General features: G+C 41.0%; 1 protein-coding gene across 8 annotated transcripts in view; it reads right to left on the bottom strand.

Annotated features, from left to right (window-relative positions):
• Positions 1-993: 993 nt before the first annotated feature.
• LOC122398432 overlaps positions 994-18,577 on the bottom strand; it is a 100,115-nt gene continuing 82,531 nt past the window's right edge. For 3 of the 8 annotated variants that reach the window (XM_043398270.1, XM_043398269.1, XM_043398266.1), the window contains 2 exons: positions 13,122-13,376; positions 994-8,957 (listed from right to left, as the gene is read on the bottom strand). In XM_043398270.1, the coding sequence (XP_043254205.1) occupies positions 7,759-8,957; positions 13,122-13,376 (1,454 nt within the window). In that variant the 3' untranslated portion in view covers positions 994-7,758. Of the gene's footprint in view, positions 8,958-10,114; positions 10,312-13,108; positions 13,377-18,577 lie in introns of those variants that run through there. The other 5 variants (XM_043398273.1, XM_043398271.1, XM_043398272.1 and 2 more) reach the window with 5 other exon arrangements.

Raw genomic sequence — 18,577 nt, 5'->3', positions numbered from 1 at the left:
GGCCGAAAAATTACATTACGTGAAAGGTTTATTCATATATCTCGTCTGTGCTTTTATGATCAACGATTGTTGGTCGAAGAAGCAATAAACGAAAGTGCAACCAACGAACGAGTTTTCTGAGAAAGAATTTGCCTGTAAATGCTAATCATCTAACAAAATACATAGAAAATACATATTTTGCCCCATTACCATTTTCGAGTCACTCGCAACGTTACCAACAGATTTAGAAATAAACACAAGAGGAAGTGAGACAGAAAATGAAATTACAGAAACTTTAATACTTTTTAACGGAATGAAAGCTGCATGGTACAGGATTAAGCATCAATCGATGAATTTTATTTGAGTCAGACTAAATCACAATTAATAATCAGGAACAGTCGTTTCAGGTTGCTTCGTGATTTCTGGACATTACTCTGCAAAAACAAACGCGAACAAATAATCGCAACACTAAAAACAATCGCGATCAAATTCATATTATTTGCAACTTGCAACTGACCGCCATTTTTAAGTCGGTATGGTAGTTAGTATGGACCACGAAAGCCCATAAGATGTAAAGTCTAACCTCAATTTGGACCCTCTCGAATAAAAATAGTGCCAAAAGAGCTAATTGTTCGTAAATATAAATTATCAATGTAGAGTGTTACTTACTGTTCGAAATGTTGAGAAATAGTTTAACAATAAAAATAAAAGATATCTATATTACAATTTTAATATATTTGTATTATCAAAACTGTACTTCTAACTTTTATTTTCAAGCGAATCGGCTCCGGTCCAGATGAAACATTTTGGTCGAGGCCTGTATAAATTGAACAATGGACACAATAAAATTTTACGAAGTATATAAAGTGGTAGGCGGGTGTAATAAAATCAACATTTTATTTTGAAAAATTGAGACATACACAGATGCGAAAACAATGGTAGCACATTGGTAGCACCGATAAATAGACGTTGAAACGAATTAACGTTAGATTTTAGAGTGACTACGCGTGGGCTAATAATCGCTCCTTCGATCGAGCAGTCAATTAGCAACGACGAGAATCGATTAATAATCGATTCTGGTAAAAAGAAATATCGCGAACATTTCTCTGTGTTGCTATATACTTGGCCGTAACAGCGAGTTTGATTTTTTTTTTTTTTTTTTGTTTCTCTTTTCTTGTTTTTTTTTTTTCTTTAATTCTTTTTGATAAATAGATCGAAGCACTCTTTTCTCGCACTCGTTATGTCTCCTCGTAAAAGGCAAGAAACTGAATGAACGAGAGCACGTTTCTTTGCCCCTCCGCCAGTCAATCATTACGACAATACATATATAATATCTAAATTGGAAAGGGTATATAGAAATACGCGTATCGATCCGCGATTCAAAGTTTTCTCTTCCCGTGTTTCTAGGCAAGAATCATTTAACTATATAAATTACCTGATCGCATCCTCGTCTGTTGCCTAAATCGTAGTGCAAACGAGCGGGACGAATAATAATTTGTCGCGTTCTCGTTAACAGTACGCCGTAACAAATTACTTTAGAAATACACCAGACGCGCAATTAAAACAATCTCACCCGCGATACGTCGTAATACAGACAGGTAAAAGGAACTATCAAGAACTTAGCGGACTAACATTCGTGGCCTCTGCGCAGCGCTAAATATATATCTATTCGATACCTTAAATTTATCTATCGATTCGTTTGTCGGCCACAGTGGCTTTGTCGAAGGATCAAAGAACAGTAACGCAACGAAGAACTGTCGAAACAGTCCAATAAATTGACATAACCTAGAAAAAAGTTGATCGTTCACGCGACGATTACAGGAAATTAAACATGTCGATAAACCACGAATCAGCGAACGTATTTCACGTTCAATCTTAGGTACAGTGACAATGACCGACTTTGTTCATTTTTTAATTCATGCTGGGTACACGTTTTACGATATCATTAACCTCTTACCAGTCCACGCGGACATTTTGCGTCCAGCAACGACTGGACTCGATTCAATTGCAAGAAAGCTTATTTTATTTTACAAACTGTTTTCATTTTTTGTTACATCGAAACAAGATTTCCAAATGACGCGTGAAAAAGAAAACGCTGACAATTTTTGCGAGACTGGCAAGAGGTTAGCTTAGGGTTATGGCGTTTCGATGCCAAATCAGACTTCAATTATCTGTAACTTCATTACCAGACAGTACACTATTCGAGTTTACAGCTGGACCCATAAATGTGCGTATGCTGTAGCACTGCAGGTGAAAAGCTAATGCCAAATTTTGGAAAAAAAAAAATTGATAAAAATATGTTCCGAGCTACCGTTAGAATATTAGACTTGAGCAATACATCTCTGATAAGGCGTTACATTCTAATGAAATATAACACTTGACGTAATTTTATACGTAATTAAGATTTTGATGTAACCTCTGTAAATAGATAGAGAAAATTCTTTTTTTTTTTATCCAAATTCGCTACATCTAACATCCAGTCACGTAGCTAGGACTTTGGGTTTTAAATAGTCCGCGATAATTATGTTTATTATAAGTTATACCTTCGACTTTTAAATAGCCCGCCTTCTCCCCCACTCCAATCCTATTTATTATCCATTGCTGGAATTTGATCAGCATTTATAAGCAATGATTTCAATTCTGAGGCAGTCTACCATAATCGTAATAATATTAGTCGATTATATTGTAGATTTGTTACGGCAAGAACCCCTCTTTTATATTCATTCTTCTTCTTACGCAATCGCTTCAATGTTTCGAGTCTTGCTAGCTTACGAGTACAAAAAGACTTTCTTTTCTTACCTCCTATTATAGACAATGAATAAAACGACACTCAATAAAAGGTAAATTGTGTGTTAATCGAGTTACATCGACTCTGAAAAGATGCTATATGCAATTTAATTGTTTGTGACTTGTAAAAATTTAAGTTTACATTATTTACGATTCTGCTTCTTGCGTCGTCAACTTTCTTGGTATCGCTAACGCGAGAAAACAGTTACAGTGAAGGTTGAATGGTTTCATAGGGCGAATTAAATGCGAAACGACCATTTCTCGAATATCATTTATTTTTCAGCATAAATGGTATCGTATAATGTTTCTTCGTACGAGATCATAATAACAATTTGTTTTTGTTTCTCACATAGACTTAAGACATCTTTCGAATACAACTTCAAAAACTATGCCGCGCATGCATACATATTTCATTGTTAAATTAACGATACTTTCGTGGTACGAGCAAATATATAAAACAATACAAAAATCATGTGAACCGCCATCAAAACCGAACGACAATTGCAGAATGAAACATGAAATTAATTGACACGACAACAAAATATCTATGCACGTGTACCATTAGCCTGTAAATTTGTTTAAAAACGAATTCTCTAATTTGACATAGAAACAGACAGGGCTCTATTCGAACGGATATCGTTAACCCCGACTAATGCACACAATTATCTCCGTTCCTCGTTTCCACTATGAAACCATTCGATCGCTTAATCTGTATCTATTTTTTTTTTTTTTTTTTTTTAATTCTTTCGCGATAAAAAGAATTAATTTCTGTCGGTCTACTTGGTATATAACAGCCATACAAATCTTATTGCAACCTGAATGAAATACATTTCTCAAAATATTTTCTGTATATCAGCTACATCTGACGAATGCACTACGCGTATATGTCTAAAGTAGACAACTATAATCCAAGGTAAAAGTGGCGAGCTTGTTTCGCAAGGATGTTTATAAATTCATGTTACATATTTTGCACACGCTTGAAACGCAACAAAACAAACAAAAAAGAATGCAAAACGTCACCCGTTCGTTACAGGAATTTTATGTCGTCTATCGATATAAATGCAAAACTTGGCACATTTTTTCGTCGAGGTTAGATTAGAAAATCGCCCTTGTCCCTCGACAATGAGCCTACGTTTTAGTTTCAGTTCAGTTTCGATCAGTCTAACATATAAAACGATGTAATAACAAAGACACAATAGAAATGTTCTCTTATTCGAAAATAGCTTTCGTTAATAGTCAGTGTAACGTACCAACGCGTTCGGTATGTTACCAACTAAACTCTATCGTTTATTAAAAACTATCAACGATGGGTGTAAAACTATAGGACACCCGTTTATTGCATTACTAATCCCTTTCATTTTTTGTTTATTTTGAAGAGTATTAAATGCATGCAAAATTTATACTGAAAATCTCCGAACACCCTTTATCTGTTTCATAGCGATGGCATTTAGGTGAGATAGACGCAACGTCAAACTGTAGAAAAACCAGTTTTTGCAGTACATCTCGGCGAAGTTGCTTTTATCATTACAAGAATAATATTCATCTAATTCTACTAGTCCAGAACACTTCGAATCTATAGAATCGTAAGAGATTCTGTCGTTGGCACTAGAAATTACTTCGCAGTGTTTCCTTTCCACCTAAGATTAACTGGATATAACTGGAGTCTCTGTTTCGATTAACTGGTGGAACTTATACATGCCCCTTTGGATGAGTTAATGATCTCTTCGGCCAAAATTTTAGATTCTGTCACTACTTGAGACATACTTCACGTTTGCATTGTAAGGAAATGTTTTTTTTTTCTTTTTTTCTTTTGAGCAACAAGGTATTGATGGCTTCATCATTGGCACTATCATTGTTTACCTTGATTGTTTCAATCAGCCTTACTCGTTTTTGTATGGCAAAGGTTTATGATTTATCTCTTTGATTCGTTAATCACCGATAGGAATATTATGAAAGTTGCTAGGAATTAGAATTTTTATACTGTTCAAGGTTTTCGAGTACAGCCATAGTTTACTTGGCTGTTCAACAGTTTTGAACTCCAGCGTACAATCTGTCATTAACCTCTAAAAAATTAACTCTTCTGTATCTCAAACTTTAAATAAAGCTTCAAACTCCAACAGTACACATTTTGTATAAATTATTTGGTGTGCATAAGGCTACAGAATTCAGAAATAATTGAGAATAAAGTATTTATTGTGCACACTAAGCAGACTTTGATTAACCTTCGATATTTAACATTGGAGCACTTTAGCCTCAAATTGAGGAGCGACTTAAAATAAGCGGGACACTTTAAAACTATATAATATATACTTTCATTCAGCCTATAAGACTACTCTCGATAGTTTCAACATGATTTAGATTTGAAAACGTTGAACAGTATTCAGCACGAACTTCACAGAAAGAATTTTCAAGTAAAGTTTGAATGAGACAACAGGATATCAATAGTGAAGTATTTTTGCCAAAAACAGTAGATATATCGATAGTCTTTAATAAGTAAATTCAACATTTTTCACTCTTCCTTTTTGGATTCTCGTAAAAAGTAGGCAATTCAAAATCTAAAATTAGAATTATATACAATCTAATAACACGAGCCTAACCTCCATTTACAAACTACTCAAGAAATAGGGACCGGTGGTATTAAAAGACAAACGTTAACCTCTATATTCTCATAATTTATAACAATTACACGAACCTCATCGTCAACGTGTTTATTTGATATAACTGACAAAGTCACATAACGTCGAGTCTATATTACTTCTATTACTTTAAATACTTTCCTAATTTTAGATTTTGATTTACTCGTCTCCGGGAAGAACCCACAAAGAACGGATCGATTAGAAAACATTGAATTGCCAAAAACTAGTAAAACAGTTTTTGTAAAACTTACGATCGTTGTCGAAAGTGTTCATTATTCGGTAGATCGTGTTCTCTCTAATTTTGTTTGGGACGCAGTTCCATTTCGTGGTACCATTTATGACACTCTCTGTTCCTTACTGTTCAGAGATCAATCGACTCCTTTAGTATCAGCCATGATGTATAGGCTGAGAGGAATGAAACCCGGTCCCGATAAAAAATTCTACGAAATCGCGAGAGCTCCTCGATGCCACGAGGTTAGTCCACGAGATCAGATACTCGAAGTGCTTCCCAGGCGAGTTTGGCTCCTTCTGATATATCGCGATCCGAGCAGATTACTTTCTTAACTTTCGAGGATCGTACGAGGTCTCTACTCTTTGGCACAAAGATCGCGGTATGTGAAAACGGTAGTAATTGGATTTGAGCTCGACGAAATATTCGGTAGAAACTCTACTTTCAGGGACACCGGGGCGCTAATCGGGTCACGGAGGTTTTTAATTATTTTTTTTTTTTCTTTTTCTTATTCCCACGAAGAGGTCTCGAACAGCGAATGGTTTGTTCGCGATCTACGCTTTTTGCCCTCTTCTCGACGCGTCCAGGCTGACTCGAAACCCCTACTAGATCCTAGAATACTCGCGATCGCGGATCGAGGCAGTCTGACGGCGTCGAAGAGACCTTTAATCTTTATATATATAATATATAATACGATAAAATTCAAAAAATACAATCGTAACTACGTTAAATCGAACGAAAGGACAACAAGATACTTATCGTCGTTACTTTCGAAAACGATCCGTCGAACTTCGGAGCTTCTCCGTCGAAAAGCTTTTTTTCATCGATATTAGGAATTCGTCTCGCGACACACTTAAAAATGCAAAAGGTCGACGCGAAGCTTTCGAACGGCTCATAAGGAGGATGGCAAGCCCTTCGGGTCGTTAATTTGGTTGAAACTTTGCACGTTTATAGATTTATAGAGGTTAGATTACTGCTTTGATTACAGATTAATTTCAAATAATTGCAGAATTCTGTTGTGGCTAATTGGGGCAACCATCCGAAGAGATTCCTATGGGAATTATGCTTTCCATATTTCTACGAATAAGTATCACTGTTGCAATCATCAATAATAAGTAAGTACTTTTTCTTACCCATTTATTCTGTGACGAATGGAGAAAGATTTTCTCATTATGTTTCATTTGTTTTCAGACACTGTTGACGAAGGTTTAATTATGGTTCTTCTTGCATAGTATTACTAATATTTTGTAATAAATACATATTAGTTAAGAAAGCGTAGAAAATAAATTTTTTTATTAATTAAAAATTACTCGTTACGGAACGGGACTCGAACCCCGGTCTCCAAGCGTGGGAATCTTCGAACGTTGCCTATAAACCACAACAGTAAACTGTAATTATTTTAAGTAAATCTGTAGTCAAGGCAATAATAAAGTTTTAATTATAAATATTTCAAGAATTATTGAGTAGTTGCCCTTATAATACCACATTTCCTTGAACCGAATAAATCTACAAACGTGCAAAGTTTCGACCAAATGATCCGAATGACTCGCACTCCCCTTGTCAGAATGAATTCGATATTACGATCCAGGAACCGCTGCGCCGATCACGAACACGTTCGTTGATTTCTTCGACGACCGATACAATTAATAAACATCTGACAGAGCAACAACCAAATCGAGGAGTTTCTTTTTGATCTATCCAAGCAATTTAGAGCGGACGTCGGTCACCATAGGAAACGCGTTCGATATGCTCGCCGTTGGTCGACAGACGTTCGTCGTTAAAAGGTTAACGACCCGCGGAAATTGCAACGCGTACCATCAAGCTTGTGGCCAACTACGGGTACACGATCAGACATATCTCTGAACCGAGTTTACAACGTAGTGTCAAGAGAGTCTAACCCGCCCATACATTTTGTTCGTTGCTCCACGCTAAAAGCGTCGTAGAATAAATCGACCGCTCGACGCGTCCTCGATTTGGCGAACCGTCATCCCTCAAAGACAATTCGCTTTCGTTTCTTCGCAATTTGCTACACGCTCCGAGGTCTTTCTCCAGCCGCTTCGCGGACGACAAGGTCGAGTAATGCGTCTCGTTAATTTAGTAAAAAAATTGAAGCGAATACGGATACGTTCATTCCTGCTCGACGCTGATGTCGACCGTTCTGACCCTGGACGAGTCGGTGGGAAGCAGCTGAAGACGCTCGGGCTCCACGTCGAGTATGATGATGCACATGAAGCTCTTCCCGGACGCCTGGTCGCGCGGATAGATGGTCACGGGGGCGAATTTGTCCACGGTGCCGTCGACGTAGGCGCGCAGCTTCCTGTATACTTGAGGGAAGTGTCTTCTGAGCGAGACGCCCCTCAGCTTCAGCTGTCCCTGGATATTCGTGAAGCTGATCTCCCTGATCCTCTTCGGGGTGTTCTGTCCGTTGTTACCCGGCAACGACGTCAGCACCAGCATCTCCGGCGACTCCATTTCCCTGGTGATGTTGCAGGGCGACGTGGACTGCTGTCTGCCCTGCGGGGAGGCGGACGACGAGGACGTGTGGTGTCTGCTAGCCGTGTCCAGGTGGATTTTGGCACACCTGGACACCAACTGTCGCTCCCACTTCACAGCGCCGCTGGTGGGCACCTCGCTGACCACGCACACGGCCACGTACAGCACCAGCCTGGTGTCCGGGTTGTACGACTTGCATAATCTGATCACCTCCGCGTACAGGTCCGCCCCCATCTCGCTGGCCAGCAGGTCCGACCATCTGACGTAGGTGGGCTCGCCCAGGTCCACGAAACCGTTCCCGATGAACTTCTCCGCGGCTTCGGGGCTAGAAAAGAAGCACTTGACGGCTCCGCGGCCGTGCGACGCGTAGCCGCGCTTCGCCAACGCTGAAATGTGCTTCAGCGTGATGGGATCCTCCTTGGCGGAGGACAGCACCTGCTTGCAGAGGCTGCCGGCCCTCGAGTGCAGACAGGTCCGTCGATGACGCTGCCAGTGAGCTTTCCTGCACTCCCTGGAGCAGTACAGGCAGGTGCAGTTGTGACAGCTCTTGTAGCTGCGCCTCGCCTCGGCCAGGGTGGTGGAGTTGGCGCACTTGTTGTTGCGGCAACGGACTATCTTCTCCGCGGCGTTCGCCGCCACCAGACCGTTGGACTCCTGGTTGTTGTCGAAGGAGACCCGCCGGTGGCGCAACGGCCCGCCCCTGGACTGCATCGACGTCGCTTTCGAGGGTATCGAGTCGCTGCCCTCGCTCTTCCGTCTCACCAGCTCACCCACGTAGTACGAGGCGCGCTCCTCGGTGGCTCCTTGCACGTCCATCACGCTTCTAGCGGACTCTGCGACATTTGGTAATCGTTGGAATTCGTCAGTACGTGGGCACAAATGGGTATCGGACGTACGCCTACGACGATCGTACCGGGTCTACCGCTTGGACAATGGCGACGATTTGTTAGTCGCTCTCGACGATTTGAAACGATTTTGTATCGGTAATTAGGAATCTGGTATTTTTATTTTAATGACCTACAGTGATGATTCTTAAAATGAACATTGCTGTGGGGTTGGTAGTGATTGTAAAGGAATCTGGTGTTTTAAAATGAGATTCGAGGGTGATTTTGAGTCTATGCTGAGTCAATGAAAGGACGAATTTAAAATGAACGTACAAGGTGTTCCGTATCTATAGGGTGAAAATTTAATGGGAGATACTAGAGGGCAAAATAAGACGAAAATTAAGAATACTAATTTGTTGATTGAGGCTTCGTTAGAAAGTTATTAACGTTTAAATTTCCGCCTGTAGAACAGCTGCGTGCGCACGACAGTGGTTCTCACTCGACACGAGGAACTCTACACACTGACGTATCGAACTTTAGACGTTAATAACTTTTTAACGAAGCCTCAATTAATAAATCTTGATTCTTGATTTTCGTCTTATTTTGGCCTCTAGAATCTCCCGTTAAATTTTTGCTATCTAGATGCCTAACACCCCGTATACAGCGGCGAATTTACTTGATATCGTCGATATGTACGCTTAAAAATAAAATGGACCATTTGGCGTGGCCTGGAGCGGCCATTTCGATTCCAAAGGTGATTACAGAAAGAATCGTTTCCATCGTGCTTTATCCACAAACGATATCGGTACGATCGAACGTATTGAAGCAGAATGGAACGTGACAATGTAAGCGATGCCGTGTATATGGAATGAAAATGATTACCGTGATGTTTCCCTGTGACTGCAGTGTTAGTATCAGACTCCCGATAAATATCGAAAAACAATGCGAGCCACGCGCTTATCGTGGTCGCGAGTCGGTTTATATGCGTGACTAGAAAACGGTTTACAATTTCCGTTCTTTTAATCACCCTCCCGAGTGCCTTTTAAGCTCGTAGTGCGGTTAACGAAACAACTGAAACCAAGTAGCAAGAAAAAAAAAAAAGAAAGAAAATGGGTAGAGAACGTAGACAAGAAACTTTGAAAAGGCCTTACGAATTTTTGGCATTTTTTAATCATTCGCGTTCTTCTGCGTTTTCGGGGCGGTCTCGGCGTCATAAATGTAATTAGCTCCGGGTCCCAGAATGGCTAGTTTCGGCACCGCTAAATTCGTCTCTGATCGATAAGCCTCGCATCGATACGTCTGTATTCAAAGGAGGCGAGATGCTACGATTCCGCCTCCCTGAACTTTAGACGCCGTTTCTTCTCTGCAAAGGTGTAAAAAAACGTAAGTGCAACTGAAAGTAAATAAGAAAACTAGAAACGTCGCGTTCGCGCGGTTTTTTTTTTTTTTTTTTTTTGTTTTTTTCTTCGTCGCCCGGACGAGTGTTGCTTTTCTGTCGCCGATCGTGGCTGAGAATGAGACAAGCGATCGAGGAAACACTGGGCTGGAGAGCGACGCGAACGGTGCAACGGGAAGATCCGTTTCGCGAAACGCAATTCCCGGTGCAACGTTCCGGCGGGGAAACGGCGTCAGCGTTTCAGTGTTTTTCTTCTTTGAATGAATCTTTGCATGCTTTTATACCTGTACCTTCCGTTCGTCGTCGATGGTGTCTCAGAGCTAATCGATCGAACTCTGCCTGGATTAATTTCTTTTTATTGATACACAACATATTTCGAAAAGAGATAGTCTTAAAAAACTTCGAAACATTTTTAAGGTAAATACAGGATGTTTGGTCATCCCTGGGAAAAATTTTAATGCGGGATTCTAGAGGCCAAAATAAGACGAAAATCAAGAATACCAATTTGTTTATGGAGGCTTTGTTAAAAAGTTATTAACGTTTAAAGTTCCGCCCCTACTGAATTTTTTTCTCGAAAATGCGCAGGATTTCGGGGGTACGTCTATTCACCAAAAATGATTGCAATTGACCCCCGCAATCGAAAATAATTTTTTCAGAACGATTTGAAATTTTTTTTTTCCATCGAAAAATTTCACATCTCGAATTTTTTTCTAGAAAGTGGGTAGGAATTCGGGGGTATGTCTGTTCACCAAAAATGATTGAAATTGTCCCCTGGAACCAAAAATAATTTTTTTAAAACGATTTCAAATTTTTTATTTTCGCCGAAAAAATCCACCTATTCGAATTTTTTTCTTGAAACTGAGTAGGATTTCGGGGGTATGTTTATTCACCAAAAATGACTGTAATTAACCTCCTTGGCTAAAAATAATTTTTTTAGAACGAGACGAAATTTTTTTTTCGCCGAAAAATTTGTCCACCTTCCTGATTTTTTTCCTTGGAAATGCTTAGGATTTCGGGGATATGTGTAATGACCAAAAATGATTGTAATTAACCCCTTCAACTAAAAATAATTTTTCCAGGACGATTTGAAATTTTTGAATTTAATTGTTAATAACTTTTTAACGAAGCCTCCATTAACAAATTGGTATTCTTGATTTTCGTCTTATTTTGGCCTGTAGAATCTCTAATTAAAATTTTTCGCAGGGGTGGCCGAACACTAATTTCCACAATAATTTCGAACCAATGCTTGGAACATTTGAGTATTAATTTTAAATAAAGTTATTTTCAAGTAAATTTTCCAATTCTTAAATAAATCACGTTGTTTTCGTTCGAACAAAAACAGTTTTACATTTGACTCGTGGCACAGTTCGATCGTTTAATTCCGGTGCACCCAGTACATCTAATACTTACCCGAAATACATTCGAAACGTAAATCATTTTTTAATGAACGAAATAAAACACCTTAAAACATAGAAAACTTAACGTGACAGATGAGAGTCATTGTCTTCTTTGTGCCAATATAAGTATGATACGTAAGTTCGGTGAAAATGTACACGAAACGCGAACACCGTCCTTCGTGATGAAGAAATGAGAACAAAATGGAGGATTCGTAGAAAAACTAGACACAAAGAAGAAGACAGAGAGAAGAGAAAGAGGTAAACGGGTGTGTACGTGAGGGGGCGAGTGGCGACGAGGCGAAGAGAAACAGAATCGGAGCGCATAAATTGGGGACGACATAATAAGACGCGCAGTGGTTTCACGATACAAATGTTAACATGTAAATCTCATGGCTGACGGTCGGAGAAACGATGTCGAAAACTGAAATAACAGAGGACGGAATCTCTCTACTAACTTCGTCATTAAATTTCTCCTCCGTTCCACAATTTTCCGAACCTTTACCCGCTCGCGGTAGTGTAACAATATTATCGGGCATTTTTTAAACGTTCCAGATATCTCCAGAATGAGATTCTTTCATAAATTAATGCCACGCGCGGATATCGTTGTATTCAAATTGCTACAAAATAGCGCTACGGTATGATGCAGCAAGGTTTTATTTAAATTCTTGGGAAACTATCGTAAAATAAAAGCGGTGAAGATAAAATCGACTCGACTGGGTCACGGGACATTTCACCCTCGCGTTTAATTTAATAAATTGAAACGAACTTATGGATGAAAAAATAATAGCGATGATCATGTTCACGATCGAGCTTATTCATCGTTGATTTCTAACTAAAACGTTACGGAGAAATTGGTAAAAAATTCTTTTTATTTTCCGAAGTGGGGTTAGAGTATCCAATATGGCCGCTGGTAATGTTCTCCGAAACATTAAAATTGATCGTTTTTGAGACGAATTATTATAGTTTTTAAATGTATGACACGCTAAAGGGCGTTAAAAAATTTTAAAAATTATGATAAGTCTGAAAACCAATGTGGGGTTAGAGTATCCAATATGGCCGCTCGTAATGTCCTCCGAAGCACTAAAATTGATCGTTCTTGAGACGAATTGTTATAGTTTTTAAACGTACGACACGCTACCGGGCGTTAAAAGAATATTAAAAATTCTAATCAAGTCTAACAAATCTATTGAATTTTGAGAATATAGTTAGGAACGAAGAAATAGCATGTTAACATTCGAAGTAATAGCACTGCGTGTAACACGAATAGACACACGCAGATACATACACATATAGAGTTGGTTTGGAAGTACATTAGGTTTTGAGCTCTCGAGTCCCTCGAGAGGATCTGCCTCAGAACGAAAACTTACATAGTCCTCCTACCTTGGAGGTCTTGGCGTAGGTCGCTGCAGCTCTTCCCGGCTTTCGCATTAGCCTGGCCGACGTTAGTTCGATGTCGCATGGTGGCGGATGTACCGGTTACGACTGGTCCTGGCCCAGGACTCGGGGTACGCGACGCGGATGGCAGCCCGAGGAGGGAGTCAAGGACGTCCTCCAGGGTCGTGGAGCCGGGGCTCGGTTTGTTCCGCAGAAGAGCTGCCGTCGCCATCGCCTCGTCCGTATCGCTCTGGCCCGATCCTAATCGGTTTCATGCAGGGGTCAAGAAAGAGACAGAGACGTCCGCGTCATCCTCTTGGCCTCGAACACGTTCGTTCGTTTTATCGTACGTGGTTTCATGTGTCGTCCTGTCTAATCGCGTGTGCTCGCGATCTTTATTGCTTTGTGCGACTCAACGCGTCGACTGCCATACGGAATTGTCCACTTTAGCTAGCAACACCCACAATTTCTTACGAACATCTCATCTTGAGAATTAATTTTTGAAGCTCCTGATTCAGTGAAAATCCTTATCACTTATAGCAGTCGATGCGTTGAAGTGCTTCAAGTAGCGGTCGATTAGGCTAACCGTGCGGTGGAGAACCAGTAAGTTGTGAGTTACAAGCTACAGGCGTCGCTCGGATAACTGAACACCTGAAATCATTCTCGTTGCTTGGTTCGAGAAAGACTTTGATTCTATGGAATCGATTTCGTTATAATTATAGATGGTCACTTGTCGAGGGTGAGATACGTTCAGTTATCCGGGTGGTACCGTGTTTTCTGTTTCCACTGCACGGTTGATGTTCGTTATGCTTTAGGGGAATCTTTTCCTCTTTTTGGGGTTGGATAGTGTCGTCCAGTTTGGTCATTTTGTATTTTGTATGGCTACAATCAGTCGGACTAAATTGAATCGTTTGTCAGTCTAATTTGTAACAAAATTATTAAATTGATCCACGAGGAAAGATTGATTACAATATTATTCCCATTAAATGTCACTTTTATCTTCTGTATTATTGTGATTTCTGTACCATTAAAGCTCGTATACCAGTTTCTCTTTTGGTGCAATAAAACCAGTCTCACGCGACTGATTATAGGTCCAATCCGTTTGTCCCAAAATTCGTAAATAACGCTAACAAATGAAAGTTTGCAGCAAAATGCAGACGAATGCAAGACCGTCGCGCGATACGTGGCAGCCGGAAGCGTAATTGCAAAGTACTGATCGATGCGAGTATCGTCGAAAAGCATTGGGTTTCGTCGTGTCGTGTATAGGCATCGATTGCTACTTGAAGCATTTTTTACTGAAAGCACGCGTGCGAGGCTCGACGTACGCGAAAATGTCGAAAAACCCCTCAGCCGACCATCAACGTTCTAGGGTGCTCGTCACGTGTTTCGTTGGGGTGTTAGTCGAGGATCCACTTACGCGCCACTTTTTTCGGTAGACGTCTATTACGGCCCCTCTCTACGCAAGCCACGTAGAACTGTTGCAGAGAGCACGACAGGAATTAAAGACGTCGACCGATTTCGTGGCGTTGCAGAGATCGTAAGTTGTCCGATGCTCGCGAACAAAGGGTCAAAGGATAGGTCGCTCTCATTGGCTCGACCTCAGTCCACGTGACTGGGAGGGGGCGGTACAATTCCATTCGTTGACAACTTACGATCTCTGCACAGTACACTGCAGTGTTCCAAAACGTCGATAAGATGACCCAATAATACAAACAATAGGAGACGATTTGAAAAACTCTCTGAGCGAAGGAAAGTTAGATTGTAATTTATTTTGAGGGCTGAATTACTTTGAACTTTAGATATTTGTTACTTTGAAAAATTGCGTGTTTGGCTAGGTATCAGGCGTTTTGGAACACTGACGTCCTTTAACGAACCCACGGACTTACAGCAACTGTCGACGTTCTTCCGTGCAAGTGTTCTTACCTCCATCAAGTCGAGTAGCCGGTGATCCGTCCGAAGTGTCCTCGGAACGTCGACAATTGCTATAAAGATCGTTTAACCGGAGGTATCCTCCGTCATTCCCCAAACGAGGCGTAACGAGCACCCCTATAAGTTTCCGTCCCAGCGAAAGTTTCGAACAAGACTCGAGGAAACTTCGAGACAGTTAGAACGCGAGGACGACAAACGTTCGACGAGATGCTAGTGTTGTCCTTGTGAAATGCTCTACACCAGGGTTTCCCAAAGTACCGTGCACCACCCGTGCTATTCCCCCCAAAGAAAAAACCCATCGAGACTCGAAACTTTCAACCAATTTTACTGTGATCAATTTTCCACGTATCAGATAACACAGAGTGGCGGGCGGTGAAAAGACATTGGGAATCCCCGGGTTCTACGCCGTCGGGACGTCCCCGACGAGTCGTGAAGGCACGCGGTATATACCTCTCTTGGACTTCTTCGTGCGTGGGTTCTTGGATGTACGGGATGATCGTGATAAATAAAAAAAGAATACAAAGAAAACTAAGAAAAAAAAAAAAAAATATAAGAAAGTGGGATGTGGGTGTAGGAATCGTAGACGCCCACGATTTGTCTTCACCTGTCGTCTACGTCTCTACGGTTTCTACTTTGTACTCTCTACGTGCAACTGCTACAGCTACCAGACGCTCACACGCGCTAGCCTAAGAGTTCTAGCGATACTTTCTCTCGGGCGGAGCTCTCACGAAAGCGCAGAAGGCAAAAAACGAAGCTGAAAAACGGTACTCTTTGAACCTGGCGTTTACCAGATATTTTTACAGGGGTGGCCAGCCTCGTGTCTCTTTTTTGCCGGAAGAAACGGCGGAACGGTTTCCTTCTTTTCTTTTGTTTTCACCCCCGTTTCACGCTCTATTTTCCGTGCTGGAAGTATCGGCCCGACGGGTGCGCGCGCATGCGCACACGCGCCACGCGGATGCAAAAGCCACGGGTGGAAAATAAAAATCAAAAGACTCGGGGGTTTCAGAGTGTGTGTGTGTGAGAGGGGGGCAGAGAGAAAGAGAGAAAAAGAGAAAGAGAGAAAGAGAGAGAAAGAGAGAGAAAGAAAGACGAAAGCGGGCGAAACAAATATAGCACTTACCGTGACGACACAAGCAGAACGCATCAACCAAATTAATCGACACGCGTACGCATGGATACTCGACTAGAGAGATACTGCAAAGTGGGGGGTGCGGGTGTTTAGGGGGGTGGTATACTCGAATCAACTGGAGGCCACACGCGTTACGATTTATCGAGTGGTCGAGTCGTACGACGGACTGCAACGATATCTGTCGACTGTTAGGGTCACTTTCTGTAAGAAGGGGGTGGCTTTTGCGCTACAAGTTAATCCTTTTTGCGAATCATATTTACCCTTTGCGTTATAAGTTTATCTTTTTACATGTCATGTTCCACGTTTTGCAATCAAGTGTCGAGAAATTTATTTAATTTAATATTTCATATTAGGGGCTGTACGTTATAAACAATTTTGCAACACATTTAAAATGGTCGCTTGATTTGACGTTTATGGAAGCTACACTTGATGGCCAGAAGGAATGTCGAAGAAAAAATTACATTAACCCTGGAATACTATAGTGGAGTATTGTATTTCTTGTTCATTTTTAACTATTTATGTTAACAAAATGATTCTTCTGATCATCTACATCCTGTTTTTGATTATTTTTATGGCTGGGGTATACAGTTCCCCAGTATAGCGTTGGCAAGATTACGCGAACGTGTAGAATTGCAGGGTTAAAATCGTGCACAGTGCTGTTGTTTCTCTGGCCACCAAAATAACCATAAACGCGTTTCGGTTATGACAACGTCGTACGACAGCCACGCAAAACAAACGCGTCACGATCGTCGTTCCAAGAAACTTATCTAACGATAAATCGATACGAATATGGCCCCTCGAAGGGAGAAAATAGAGTCAGATAAAAGGGGGGTTGGGGGTGTTGGATAAGAGATAGAAAACGGCGAAAGAAGATTACCAGAGAAGAATTGCCGAACGTAGGAGAAAGGAACGTCAACGCAAACAACGCAAAGGGTAATGACAATAATTTATTGTTGTCAAAGGGTAATTACGCTCTACAAAGAAATGATAAATCGTTGGTGTGTCCGAACAATAAGTACGGAATTACTTAAGAAAGGCAAAAGCACCGGCACGCAGAACCGTCCGGCACGAAAAGAGAAATAGAGACAGACAGATAGATAAAAGTGTGTTGTATTATAATGTGCGTGTGGGAGAGACGCGAATGAAACACAAACGAAATGACCCGGTGTGTGATCGATCGTAGCGGATGCAACTTTCACATATCGTGGGCTCAAGGCACAACGAGCAGACGTAAAGAAAAAGAAAAGGAAAAAAGAGAGAAAGAGAGAGAGAGAGAGAGAAAAGAAAAAAAAACAAAACGCAGAAATAACTTAAGAGTACGCTGTGCTTACCGACGGTTCTGCGAACACTGCACTCGTAATTAAATGAGTAACAATAATAATGGCATAATAATCATAATAATAATAACAATAATAATAATAATCATAATTAATAATAATTAATCATAATAATAATAATAATAATATCAACGCGTTTTGCAATAATGAACGGTGTTGTATACGAATCGTACGTAACTGTTTTTTTCGTATGTATACACATATATATATATATATATATATATATATATAGAGAGAGAGAGAGATATTTGTAAATTTATATATGTATAGACCGAGCTAGCTATAGTTAAAATATAAACGCGGATAACTTTACAGTAAACATACATGAACGCAAAAAAGTTAAGACTACTGGTAAAAGTAAAGGGGGTGGAGGGTGGGACTAAATCTGAGACGGGAGTTTCGCAACAAAGATACGTGGAGAGCTAAGAAGGGACGTATACTCCGGGAGCAGTTGAGTGGTTGGGTGGTTGGTGGGGGGCTTCACGGGGGTCTTCCAACGACGAGGGGGCGGTCGTAACAAAGTAACAAAGTTTACTACAAAATATTCTCGTGACGAAAATTAATATAAAAAAAAAAGAAAAAAAAAAAAATAGTAGAAAGTGGAACTCATAATCGTGGTGTGTGTGTGTGTGTGTGTGTAAAAACGAACGAGGCTTACAAAAAGTCTTACCGGGAGGTCTCTCGACGCGCCCTGGCCACCCTCCCGTGGAAGGGTGGCTGAACGACGTCGGGAGATCGCCCGTGGAATGACGAAATATACGCGACGTCGACGGCGTATCCAGGAAATCTCGTTTCTTTCCGTCTCTTTCGATCGTTGGTTCCACGACGCTCTTTGGAAACGCGAACCTCTGGACGCGGTCGTCGACGTACGACGGAGAAATTTCAAGACAGAGCGCGTGTAGAACAGTGTGTGGACTTCTTTTCCAGCTTTTAATTACCCTCCTGGTTGTGTGCTTGAGTCTCGTTTTCGGTAACCGAAATCTGTGTGTGTGTGCGCGCGCGCGCGTGAAACTCGTCCAGACCCTCGGAGCAGTTCCGGACACGTTTTACCCGGGTTTTTCGCGACG

The sequence above is a fragment of the Colletes gigas genome, unplaced genomic scaffold (genome assembly GCF_013123115.1).
Source record: "Colletes gigas isolate AHSC1104 unplaced genomic scaffold, ASM1312311v1 Colletes_gigas_Sc00011, whole genome shotgun sequence".
Classification (NCBI taxonomy): domain Eukaryota; kingdom Metazoa; phylum Arthropoda; class Insecta; order Hymenoptera; family Colletidae; genus Colletes; species Colletes gigas.
The sequence above is the reverse complement of the archived record's forward strand: the minus strand, read 5'-3'. Positions and strand labels throughout refer to the sequence as shown.